Source organism: Cherax quadricarinatus, chromosome 56 (genome assembly GCF_038502225.1).
Source record: "Cherax quadricarinatus isolate ZL_2023a chromosome 56, ASM3850222v1, whole genome shotgun sequence".
Classification (NCBI taxonomy): Eukaryota; Metazoa; Arthropoda; class Malacostraca; order Decapoda; family Parastacidae; genus Cherax; species Cherax quadricarinatus.
Genome location: NC_091347.1, coordinates 385847 through 399817, shown reverse-complemented (window position 1 = coordinate 399817; position 13971 = coordinate 385847). Strand labels below are relative to the sequence as shown.

General features: G+C 39.1%; 1 protein-coding gene across 4 annotated transcripts in view; it reads right to left on the bottom strand.

Moving 5' to 3' along the window:
• Grip84 (Gamma-tubulin ring protein 84) overlaps positions 1-13971 on the bottom strand; it is a 176122-nt gene that overhangs the window by 127368 nt on the left and 34783 nt on the right. For 3 of the 4 annotated variants that reach the window (XM_070096997.1, XM_070096999.1, XM_070096998.1), the window contains exons 3-6: positions 12828-12992; positions 6641-6833; positions 6016-6202; positions 531-674 (exon numbers count right to left, since the gene is read on the bottom strand). In XM_070096997.1, the coding sequence (XP_069953098.1) occupies positions 531-674; positions 6016-6202; positions 6641-6833; positions 12828-12992 (689 nt within the window). Of the gene's footprint in view, positions 1-530; positions 675-6015; positions 6203-6640; positions 6834-7886; positions 8005-12827; positions 12993-13971 lie in introns of all 4 variants that reach the window. The other variant, XM_070097000.1, reaches the window with a different exon arrangement.

Sequence of the window (13971 nt, the reverse complement as noted above, 5' to 3'; positions counted from 1 at the left end):
GTAACTAGTTTTTAGATCCTTATTAAAAGAAAATGAAGAAACCAAAATAGAGGGAAATTTGACATGCACCAGTATTCAAAGTGTTTTCAAAAGATTTGTTATGGCTCACTTCCTAGTTGCTGTTTTTTACCTTAATGGCCATCTCCCACCAAGGCAGGATACCAAAACAAGAAAACACATTTACTATTATTCACTCCGTCTTGACAGACAGTGTTGACATCACAATTCAGATCACCCTCCAACTGCAACATCACCCATCCTTCAAGTGTGCAGGCACTGTCCTTCCCACCTCTAGATTTAAACCTGGATCCTAGTTTGCATGATGCTGAAATAAATCACATGTACAGAGACATTCTTTATTACTGAAAGCCGAAAGTTGGAAAAAAATCACTTTAGCATTTCTGTCCAAATATTTTAGTGTTTTAACAACAACTATTCAAGAAATCTTTAAATCTATTCCAAATAGTTTTGATCAAAAATTACAAAATAATGGTTAAATTCATATAAAGAATAATAGCACTCTTACATACCAACAGAAGGATCAACTGTAAACTCTGGGGAATCGTAATGTTTGGTAGGCAGTTGTACTGTGATATACCTGCCTTCAATCCCCATCATCACACTGAGCACATCCTCAATCAGCTGGTGCTCCTGTGATGTTGATGACACATCTCCTTGAGAGATCAATCAAAATGTTACCATCATTTATAAAGGAATGTAATTAAAATAAATATAAAACAAATCTTCTTCTTTCAACAAACCAGCCACATCCCACCAAGGCAGGATGACCCAAAAAAGAAACACTTCCACCATCATTCACACACAATCACTGTCTTTGCAGAGGCACTCAAATACGACAGTTCAGATGTCACTCTGAACTGTAAATAGTATCCCAAACCCCCCTTCTTTAAAGTACTTTCCACCTCCAAGACACAAGTCCGGCTAACTAGTTTCCCTGAATCTTTTCACAAATATTACCCAGCTCACACTCCAACAGCCTGTGAAGTCCCAAAAACCATTCATCTCCATTCACTCCTCTCTAACACAATCACACATGCCTGCTGCATGTCCAAGCCCCTTGCACACAACACCTCTTTTACTATTCGATACATAACTCATACAAGTACAGTGGACCCCCGGTTAACGATATATTTTCACTCCAGAAGTATGTTCAGGTGCCAGTACTGACCGAATTTGTTCCCATAAGAAATATTGTGAAGTAGATTAGTCCATTTCAGACCCCCAAACATACACGTACAAACGCACTTACAAAAATACACTTACATAATTGGCAGTGTGGCGGATGTTGCAGGTGTGTGGTGTAGGAGGTGGGTTACTGAAAGCAGTGAAGAGTTTTTACGAGGATAGTGAGGCTCAAGTTAGAGTGTGTAGAAAAGAGGGAAATTTTTTCCCAGTAAAAGTAGGCCTTAGACAAGGATGTGTGATGTCACCGTGGTTGTTTAATATATTTATAGATGGGGTTGTAAGAGAAGTAAATGCGAGGGTCTTGGCAAGAGGCGTGGAGTTAAAAGATAAAGAATCACACACAGGGTGGGAGTTGTCACAGCTGCTCTTTGCTGATGACACTGTGCTCTTGGGAGATTCTGAAGAGAAGCTGCAGAGATTGGTGGATGAATTTGGTAGGGTGTGCAAAAGAAGAAAATTAAAGGTGAATACAGGAAAGAGTAAGGTTATGAGGATAACAAAAAGATTAGGTGATGAAAGATTGAATATCAGATTGGAGGGAGAGAGTATGGAGGAGGTGAATGTATTCAGATATTTGGGAGTGGACGTGTCAGCGGATGGGTCTATGAAAGATGAGGTGAATCATAGAATTGATGAGGGAAAAAGAGTGAGTGGTGCACTTAGGAGTCTGTGGAGACAGAGAACTTTGTCCTTGGAGGCAAAGAGGGGAATGTATGAGAGTATAGTTTTACCAACGCTCTTATATGGGTGTGAAGCATGGGTGATGAATGTTGCAGCGAGGAGAAGGCTGGAGGCACTGGAGATGTCATGTCTGAGGGCAATGTGTGGTGTGAATATAATGCAGAGAATTCGTAGTTTGGAAGTTAGGAGGAGGTGCGGGATTACCAAAACTGTTGTCCAGAGGGCTGAGGAAGGGTTGTTGAGGTGGTTCGGACATGTAGAGAGAATGGAGCGAAACAGAATAACTTCAAGAGTGTATCAGTCTGTAGTGGAAGGAAGGCGGGGTAGGGGTCGGCCTAGGAAGGGTTGGAGGGAGGGGGTAAAGGAGGTTTTGTGTGCAAGGGGCTTGGACTTCCAGCAGGCATGCGTGAGCGTGTTTGATAGGAGTGAATGGAGACAAATGGTTTTTAATACTTGACGTGCTGTTGAAGTGTGAGCAAAGTAACATTTATGAAGGGATTCAGGGAAACCGGCAGGCCGGACTTGAGTCCTGGAGATGGGAAGTACAGTGCCTGCACTCTGAAGGAGGGGTGTTAATGTTGCAGTTTAAAAACTGTAGTGTAAAGCACCCTTCTGGCAAGACAGTGATGGAGTGAATGATGGTGAAAGTTTTTCTTTTTCGGGCCACCCTGCCTTGGTGGGAATCGGCCAGTGTGATAATAATAACAAAAAAAATAATTGGTCACATTCGGAGGTAATCGTTATGCGGGGGTCCACTGTATAGTGGCCCCTCGGTTTTCGTATGCCCTAGTTTGCATGTAAAACTATAGTTATTCTCTATAAAACAATTTTTTTTTTGGTTAATATTTCAAATTAGAAATAATGTAAATCCATTCCAGACACCCAAAAATATTAAAAAAAAAAAAATACATTTTATAGACAATAACTATAGTTTTACTTACAAACTAGGGCATATGAAAACCAAGGTTCCACTGTATGTTAATTCTGAGTTATGAATTGTCTCCGTAAATAAATTTAGTTTTGAATTTCGATGAAAAATTTGAGAAATAATATGCATATGTTGGTCGACGAGTGTGGGTGGGCCTCGGCCCAGAGACAAGACAGGGTGATGCTGTGATCTGCCTACTTGCTTGTCTTAAATAGGAAGATAGTGGAGATTGCATTGAGAGTGGGAGGGAGTTGATAGGGAAGGGTGATACCTTACCTTTGATATATCTTTCTACTCCTGGAGCCCGGCCAAGGGCCAGGCTCAACTGGTGCTAACCTGGTCAACCAGGAAGAAGGGAGAGAGGGAGACCATACCTGTACTAGATACAGGCTGGGAGACAGCAACAAGAGTGTAATTATGTCTGCATATCTTTACCGAATCATTCATGTTAAGCACTAAACCCATGTGGGTCACTCAGTGCAAGATGTGGTGGAGACCTGATCCTCCCTCTTTATAGTGTGGATCTTTTGGCAGTTTACTATAAATTCAGTTAATTACAGTGCCATCAAAGCTGGCTATTTCTTTATTTAATAAAGAGCTTAATTAACAATGTAAATTTTTTAGGGAAATGCTTTAAGTAGTGCTCTTAAAAAAAATAACTAATGACAAGGAACTGGTTGAAAACCAAACTGTAAGAATAAAATTTTGAAAGATTTCTAAACATGTGAGTGAAGGTAAATGTAAGGCTTTCAAACCTGTCTAAATAAGAAGTCACATTTTTTAAGGGGCAGAATATTTTTAGTATACAAGGTACTATCAACAAGTTCCTGGACTGCTGTGAAAAAAAATGTAAGCTTACCTAATCACCTAGTTAAAGTTGTCTCCCTCATATTCTCCTTGGGAGGCTGTACACTGATCCCAGCACCTCTGCCACTTCTTCAAACATTTCTGTAATTTCTAGAATTCTTCTTTCCAACAGCATCTAGCACAGCCTGAGATTCTGCCTGACTCTCCTCTATGTCATAAAATGCCACCCCTTGAGTGCCATTTTTATTTTTGGGAAGAGAGAAAAGTCAGAGAGAGCTAGATCTGGGGAGTACGGTGGATGGGGGATGACTGCCATATTATTTTTGGACAGAAAACAATGGTCATTCTGTCCTTTAGCTAGCAAGCAGGTCTCAAATTTTGCATCCAATCACCTCATGTTCAAATTTTCAGTCAAAATGCTTGGACATAACCCACAGCACTTACAATGTCCTGGGTACTCTGATAACGATGTTTGTAAATAGCCTTCCTCACTTTTTTCATTACTGGTGTCTATTTTTGAAGTTGATGGAAAACCAGAGCGTTCATAATCCTCAAGTGATGTTCATCCTGTTTTGAATTTAGAAAACCATTCAAAACACTGTGTCCGACCCATTGCTTACCTTTGATATACCTTTGAAGAGTTTCGAGAGTTTAACTACTCTCAGAGCCCGGCCATGGGCCAGGCTCGTCCGGTGCTTGCCTGATCAACCAGGCTTTTGCTGCTGGAAGCCCGCTGCCCCACATATCCATCACGGCCTGGTAGATCTGGCACCTCTTCGCAAAATACTTGTTGAAACATTTTGCTAGTTTCACTAGCCGTTTTACTGAGCTTAAAACAAAATTTCACGTGCTGTTCTTTCATTTAAAGATTCCATCTTCTTTCACAAAAATTGCAACAATGCACTGACAACATGGCAAAAAATCCCCATCTAACCTCAAAAAATGACCTAATGTACTGAAATTTGCCACAATACCACTGCCATATTTCACCTAGGAAGCACGCAAAAATTTGGGTACATGAACTTTTCGACAGCATCTCAAATATTTGCTGTACACTTTACACATCATTCCTTATAAAAAACTTGTTTTTGGGAAGTCTGTAGTATATTTCAACCAGAATTAAGCATCTATATATCTGACTAAAAATTATGCCATTTTTTAGCTTTGTTTTGCATGTCAATCAGGCTTACAAGCCAGTACTCTAAATTAAATTAGCAAAGAGACACAGGTCTTATGAAGAGAAAATAAAAGTAATGAATTTGTGAATTTAATTACATTATTCAGGAATTTATTAAAGAATAAAATTTGTCACATGAAGAAACAATTAGAAACACCAGGCTTGCCAAATTAGCATTATATTTACCCACATTAACAGGCCAAACATTACCACTGAACTGTGACATCAGACACAGAAAAAACTTTCTTTCCTCCAAATGTCCACTTTCTGAACATAATCATGATTCATTAAACTTGAAAAAGTTCACTATATTATTCAACATTTTTTAGTGTTTGATTTTTAAGTTTAAATTCATATTTATTAGGATTAAACACTAAATATTAATCCATCCACCTAAAGCACACAAGAGTAAAGATTTTTTTTCATTTTTATTTTTAGTGAACAGTATCTGGATGGCAACATACAAGACAAGCTATTTTAGTCTGTGGCCTTGACATGATTATCTTTGTGAGTAAAGTAACTGAGAGCTTATTTCTGATCACATCTGCTATTGGAATCAATGGTAAAAGAAGAATGCTTTCATAGGAATAAATATTACTGGTGGGAAACAGCCAGTGTGTTTAAAAAAAATTATTTGATACCTGGATTCTTGATGCCAAAGAAGGGTGTTACATCTATTATTTCACTCAATATTTCCTTGGTGAGTACATGAGATATCTTATGCTTTAGAAACATCAATAATTACCTCTGTTAAAATCCCTCCTCAAGTTCAAACCAGGATTTGTATGGAAAATATCTTGAGTAGGTCCCAAAATCTAGGATAAAGTATGGTAAATATTGCCATCTGTCGAGATGTTTCTCAGTTAATCTTAAAGATAATTGTAAGAACGTCACCCATTTCACACCATTTCCTAGACACTACATGCAATACTTCCTTCCTCATGCACAAATAAAAGTAATCATAAACTGACAAAAAAATTGCAATGTATATAAAAAAAGCAATTACTGTACATGATTATTATCTTATTTCACAAAAAAATAGAAAGAAAAATTAAATTAATTTTCTCCCTGAATTAGGGTATGATAATAAAACTGTGATGCTGACAAAATTACAGCAGATAAATCATCCTGAGTTATTATCAAGTACTGCAATGATAAATGTTAAGATTTACTTATGGACAGTAATATGCTAACATGATACTGGTCTTTATCTTACCTAAGGCCCCAATCTCTTGTCTGTTTTCTAGTTTGACAAAGTCCAGTGATAGATACGGTCTGTTTTTTAACCAACTTGGAATTGGAGGACCCAAACATAAAGGTCTTTTTTCTCCCCTCTCCACGCTCTGTAGAGCTTCACTTGGGGTATGCATAACTTGTGATTCTCTCAGTAATCGATCCCTGAGCTGTTGAATTGTATACATTATTGTTGGTAAGAGTTTTTATACAAAGAACTAAGGATTATTATAAATAAAATTTTTTTAACAAAAACAATGTTCCCACAAAAGCAGGGTAAGGTTCCTGAAAGAAGCAAAACATATTCTCCATCACTTATCTCCCTAGCAGTCATTTCTGAAGTGCATGGATTTCACACTTTCAAGTAATCCACCGCACGGCAACAGCCCTATGCATCCAATGTAAGATATTGACATTACATAACACAGAACCATATCTAGAATCCAGAATTATATCAGGATAAAAATGCCCTACGAGAATGCATGGGCAATCTTGCAGTATAATGAGAAAGCGGTAATTGGATACAATATGTAAATGCAGCAAAGTGAAAAACTTGGTAAGCTAGACCTCTGAGTAGTCAACATGTAAACCTGAGAAGCATCACCTACCTCATTAAGCTGATCTCTGGATAACTTTGTTTCAGCAGCACGTTCTATGTCAGAAACAATTGAGGGAACATTAGCAAGTGTCACACCGTCCTCCTGCAGTCTCAACTTGGAACTGCCTTCTACTACTTTCCGTACGGACTCGTCTTCCACCAGACCACTTAGGAACACTACTAATGGATCTAAATCTCGAACACTAAAAAAAAAAAAAAATCAACTGGAAAATGTCTTATTAGAGCAACACTTACTGATGTATAGCTCTCCTCACTTAGTGACGTACTCGTTTACCAACGACTCAGACTTATGGCAGGCTCTCCAACCAGTATGCATACCTAAATACCTAATATATATTAGAGCTGATTTCCTCTAGTTCATTTATTACAATATACCGTACACTACTGTATAAACATTTAAAAATATGCCAGAAATGCTATAAATAGTGCAAAGGTGACATTAAAACAACATCAAAATAGCTGACACAAACTCGCTACCATTAAAGTATGCTCCTCACTTAGTGGCGAATTCATTTACCGACATGGTCTTAGGAATGCAACTCAGTCGTTAAGTGAGGAGAGGCTGTACATGTATATGGAACTGAATCTAACAATATTGGAGGACAGAATGATAACATACAAAATACTCAGGTGGAACTGATAGGATAGGATGGGAAAGGCTGTTTCAGAGGTGAATAAGAACAACTTAGGGAAAGAGATGAGAGTTAGAGACAGATGAACCACAGGAATGTCAGAAGTATTTCCTCAGTCTAAGAGCAGTTGGGAAGAGGAACTATCTTAATTCAATGAAGAAATGGTAGAGGCAGGTTCCATACATAGTTTGAAGAGAAGAAACAATAGGGATCTTGAGCCTAAAAGGGAGTGAATCTGGTAAGTGCTGAGTTGACAGGTGGGGACAAGAGCCAGGACTTGACTCCTGCAACCACAAAGGTGAGTACAGTACCTAGCATTAATAAAACTACATTACTATATTATTTTCAAGAAATACTGCACCAGGTCACCATATGAACTATAGTGATGAAAATCTTACAAGAGAAAGAACACATCTATCTGATTTTCATGTGATGAGGAAGCACTAGTTGGGAAAGGAAGGGAAATGACTGCATAACTGTATATACAAGGCCATAATTACAGAATAAAATTCAGCATGGAAAATACAAGGATACACAATATAAGTATACATTTTAACACACTGGCAATTTCTCACCACAGTAGATACCCTAAAAAATATTCACCTTCACACAATCCCTAGCTGCCTATCCAGAGGAGCACAATCATCACAATTCAAATGAATTCATGAGACATCCTTCAGACCAGTACTTCCCACCTCCATAACTCAACTCTGGCACAGTACTGTGTATATGTACAGATCATTATTAACAACTTAAGAGATATTCAAAATATATATTGGACAGTATAGCATTTAAAGTGTTATTTAACCCCTAAACGGTCCAAATGTATATATACGTTCTCTCACCCAGTGCCCCAAATATTTTGAAAAATAAAAAAATTGTTTTATTGAAATAGAGAAAAATTTTCTAAGTGCTATAGGATTAAAATAAAAACAAAATAGGGTCAGTACTTACTGAGATATGAGGCTGCAAAGTTGGCATTTAATGCTCACCTGACAGCAACATCAAGTCCTGCCACTTGCAGAAGTGTTGCTGATATACCTTTTTTTCTCATTTTTATATTTATTTTTTATAATTTTTATGTTCTGATAGTTACAGTTTATAGTAGTTCTTGTCATTTCATAACCAATCTTTGTTCTGACACTAATATTAGGTACTGAAATTGTACTCAAACTGTCACAAACACACTGACAGGTGGACATTTACACCTGCCTTGGTCATTTACTATTGTCTAAGAATGTATACAAAGTATTTATAGATCCCAGCAATGTATTGGATACACAGGAGTATAGAAGAAGAAGGAAGAAGAAGGAAGGAAGGAGGAAGGAAGAAGAAAGGAAGAAGAAGGAAGTAGAAGGAAGAAGAAAGACAAAGAAAGTAGTAGTAGTTCCCTTGAAGCATGATGTCAGTGACAAGCATCCAGAGGGCAGTGATAAGATGAGATAAGGGATGACATTTGATGGGTGCCTGCAGGGTGCAGAGATAAGATGAGATAAGGGATTACATTTGATGGGCACCTGCGAGGGTGCAAAGATGAGATAAGGGATGACATCTGATGGGCACCTGCGAGGGTGCAGAGATAAGATGAGATAAGGGATGACATTTGATGAGTGTGGCATCTCTGTCTCTGCTTATGTCTCTTTGTCTCCTTGTCTCTCTTTCTGTCTCTCTCTCTGTCTCAGAGAGAGCCACTGTGAACCAACAGGTATTGTTATGCATTATATCTACAAGCACAGTATAGCACTTCGGATTTTTAGGTTATCCTAGGTAATTACACTATGTGTAATTGTATTTATGTTTACCTGTGAGACAGAGATAAGAACAGATAGACAGATCCTAAACTTGGGGTCATTATCACTTTCCTCTTAAAAGGGGAGTGTTAACATATTACATCAGTGAATCCTTGGTGTTTGCCACACTGTTTGCTCTCGCTGGCGCTCATTTTAACTGGCGCTCCCACAAGGTACTGAGTGGTCCCAGATTTTTTTAATGTGGTGCACAATGAGTGTTAAGACCCATTCTATGCTGACCAGACCTCTCAGGCCAATTGTGCCAAATTTGGAGGGAGGAAAAATAAAACTGGTCGATCTCTTTCTGACAGACTTAGGGAGCACAAAAATAGTGTTAGGCTTCCCGACGCTAACAATGCTCTTTTCTGTCACGTCAGAGATCATAGCCATCCTATTGACTGGTCTTCTGCTAAAACTGTCTTCCCTACTTCCAACTCGAACAGTCGCCGTCTAGTTGAATCCTCTCTAATACACAACTTTCCTTGTATGAACCTTAGCCCTGGCTTCGTCTCTGTAGATGCCTTCCTCTCCCACTACATTGTAAAATGCTCCAACCTTCAGAACACCCGTGACTTAACCTGAATCCTCATTTTTTCTTTCTTTTTCTTCTTCCTCTTCCCCTTTCCTCTTTCCTTTTCTCCTCTGGGTTGTCTTTCTCTCTCCTGTCTCGTGTTTCTGTTCCTTCTTCATTTATTTTATTTCACCACTTCCCCTTTCACACACCTCTGTGCGCTTGCTCTCCCTCTGTGGGCATCTAGCTCTCTTGCAGTGCTCCCCTTCCTTTGTTTTTGACTGGCTCGTCATCCTTATTTCCCACTTCTACCACTACCACTACTACTACCTCTTCTTCTTCTACTACTACTACAACTACTGATGAAATTAAAACACACGTGCGGCGTCTGGTTGTCTTTGTTGTGGACGTTTCGCCATCTAGTGGCTGGCTGGATGGTGAAACGTCTACAATGGGGATGCCCGGGTGTTGTGCATGTGTCTTAATTTCATCTTGTCGGTATTATATACAATTCTTGTACTACTACTACTACTACTACTACCTCCACCTCTTCCTGCGTATATATAGCCATCCTGCTCCACCTCTGTTAGTGTGACTTTGTCAATGGTCCAAGTCGGATCGAAACGTCGTCGTAAGCTTCTCTCTTTTATGAGCGGGTTATTTGTGTATCGTTCCAGTCACGGTATTGTGCCTTTTTGTTATTTATTTAAGAACGTATATACATGTATATGTTTGGGGGAAGTTCGTGAGGCAGTAGGTAAAATGAAAGGGGGTAAGGCAGCCTGGATTGATGGGATAAAGATAGAAATGTTAAAAGCAGGTGGGGATATAGTTTTGGAGTGGTTGGTGCAATTATTTAATAAATGTATGGAAGAAGGTAAGGTACCTAGGGATTGGCAGAGAGCATGCATAGTTCCTTTGTATAAAGGCAAAGGGGACAAAAGAGAGTGCAAAAATTATAGGTGGATAAGTTTGTGGAGTATACCTGGTAAAGTGTATGGTCGAGTTATTATTGAAAGAATTAAGAATAAGATGGAGAATAGGATAGCAGATGAGCAAGGAGGCTTTAGGAAAGGTAGGGGGTGTGTGGACCAGGTGTTTACAGTGAAACACATAAGTGAACAGTATTTGGATAAGGCTAAAGAGGTCTTTGTGGCATTTATGGATTTGGAAAAGGCATATGACAGGACATGGAATGACATGGAAAGCATATAAATCTATAGGGGAAGGAAAGAGGGGTAGGGGTCGTCCTCGAAAGGGTTGGAAAGAGGGGGTAAAGGAGGTTTTGTGGGTGAGGGGCTTGGACTTCCAGCAAGCGTGCATGAGCGTGTTAGATAGGAGTGAATGGAGACGAATGATACTTGGGACCTGACGATCTGTTGGAGTGTGAGCAGGGTAATATTTAGTGAAGGGATTCAGGGAAACCGGTTATTTTCATATAGTCGGACTTGAGTCCTGGAAATGGGAAGTACAATGCCTGCACTTTAAAGGAGGGGTTTGGGATATTGGCAGTTTGGAGGGATATGTTGTGTATCTCTATACGTATATGCTTCTAAACTGTTATATTCTGAGCACCTCTGCAAAAGCAGTGATAATGTGTGAGTGTGGTGAAAGTGTTGAATGATGATGAAAGTATTTTCTTTTTGGGGATTTTCTTTCTTTTTTTTGGGTCACCCTGCCTTGGTGGGAGACGACCGACTTGTTGAAAAAAAAAAAAAAAAAATATGACAGGGTGGATAGGGGGGCAATGTGGCAGATGTTGCAGGTGTATGGTGTAGGAGGTAGGTTACTGAAAGCAGTGAAGAGTTTTTACAAGGATAGTGAGGCTCAAGTTAGAGTATGTAGGAAAGAGGGAAATTATTTCCCAGTAAAGGTAGGCCTTAGACAAGGATGTGTGATGTCACCGTGGTTGTTCAATATATTTATAGATGGGGGTTGTAAGAGAAGTAAATGCGAGGGTCTTGGCAAGAGGCGTGGAGTTAAAAGATAAAGAATCACATAAAGTGGGAGTTCTCACAGTTGCTCTTTGCTGATGACACTGTGCTCTTGGGAGATTCTGAAGAGAAGTTGCAGAGATTGGTGGATGAATTGGGTAGGGTATGCAAAAGAAGAAAATTAAAAGTGAATACAGGAAAGAGTAAGGTTATGAGGATAACAAAAAGATTAGGTGATGAAAGATTGGATATCAGATTGGAGGGAGAGAGTATGGAGGAGGTGAATGCATTCAGATATTTGGGAGTGGACGTGTCAGCGGATGGGTCTATATGAAAGATGAGATGAATCATAGAATTGATGAGGGGAAAAGGGTGAGTGGTGCACTTAGGAGTCTGTGGAGACAAAGAACTTTGTCCTTGGAGGCAAAGAGGGGAATGTATGAGAGTATAGCTTTACCAACACTCTTATATGGGTGTGAAGCTTGGGTGATGAATGTTGCATCGAGGAGAAGGCTGGAGGCACTGGAGATGTCATGTCTGAGGGCAATGTGTGGTGTGAATATAATGCAGAGAATTCGTAGTTTGGAAGTTAGGAGGAGGTGCAGGATTACCAAAACTGTTGTCCAGAGGGCTGAGGAAGGGTTGTTGAGGTGGTTCGGACATGTAGAGAGAATGGAGCGAAACAGAATGACTTCAAGAGTGTATCAGTCTGTAGTGGAAGGAAGGCGGGGTAGGGGTCAGCCTAGGAAAGGTTGGAGGGAGGGGGTAAAGGAGGTTTTGTGTGCGAGGGGCTTGGACTTCCAGCAGGCATGCGTGAGCATGTTTGATAGGAGTGAATGGAGACAAATGGTTTTTAATACTTGACGTGCTGTTGGACTGTGAGCAAAGTAACATTTATAAAGGGATTCAGGGAAACCGGCAGGCCGGACTTAAGTCCGGGAGATGGGAAGTACAGTGCCTGCACTCTGAAGGTGGGGTGTTAATGTTGCAGTTTAAAAACTGTAGTGTAAAGCACCCTTCTGGCAAGACAGTGATGGAGTGAATGATGGTGAAAGTTTTTCTTTTTCGGGCCACCCTGCCCTGGTGGGAATCGGCCAGTGTGATAATAAAAAAAAAAATAAAAATGTTTGGACCGTTTACGGGTTAATATTATCAACTCAGATTCTTTATTATTTTAACACACGAGATAAAAAAACACCTAAATCTAATACAGTAATTGCTTAAAACTTAATCAAAGTTATAAAAAGTCCAATTACATCTACACCACCATACAAATCACTTAAGGATTTTTTAAGTTTCTACATCTTACTTGCGACTCTTGAGTTCATCATATTTACTGAGGAAAGCCTGTGGATTGGGGGCATTCTCAGCCAAGATCCTCACTGCACTTGATGCTGATACTTGAGTGCTAATAAATCGCTGAACAGATTCACTTAAAGTTTCTGTGTACTTCTCAGCAGCATCGGATTGGATTCTGGAATAAAAATACTTTATTCAACCTGTACCACACATTTTGAACTGTATTTTTATTTACATTAAAGTACTGAATATATGTGTATGCAAATGTGTGTGTGTATACAGAAAATAAGTCAGTGAGTCACATGTTAAAAAGGTGCAGTGGGTTCGAAGAGGCTCCTGCTGGTACTATACACAATTTGGTGCAAGTCCTAAAAAATCTAGCTACAATTTCTTTTTCTAAATATTTGCAGTAGATTTACTGAAGCCATTATACTTTTTTCATTAAACTTTCTCCTAAATTTCAATATTAATGCCATTAATGAACTGATGACAGACCACCAAAACTATCCTTGTAAATCTGTTTTAAATATGCTCAATGTTATTACGATGCAAAAACTTACATACAGAACACTATTAATGCATACATGAACATGTGTCAAAACAGAATATTCTCCTTATAATGAATAAGAAAATTTTCAAATAAGAGCTGGATGGGTAATCTCTCCAAAACTCTCAATGGTAGCAAGAGGCAGCAACACAAGCCAGATGGGTTTTTACTGGTAATGTACCTGCCTAGGGTGCCTCAGTCAACATCATGAGAGCCACAAGTCAGATGGTTGGTTACAAGCATCAACAATCTTATGTAAACAAATAATATAGAACTCGATAATTGGATAGAATTTTAATGTAATGGCAATATGTCTAGGCAGAATGTACTTCTACAATTGTTCAACATTCTGAACATATAGTATTAAAGTGAGTGATGACAAATTGAAGAGGAACTACTTAAGTGCTGCACTTGTACAATTGACGAGTCTCTCCACTTGAGGCGAGGCACACTCAAATCACTCCAATTCTATCTACCTATGCAAAGGACCACAAATTGTGTTAATGTTGGTAGAATTATCAACAATATGTTAGGTAAAAGGACAAAAGTGCAACTAATGTGACATTTTATTGTGGCAATGTTTCACTCTCCAATGAAAATAAAGATA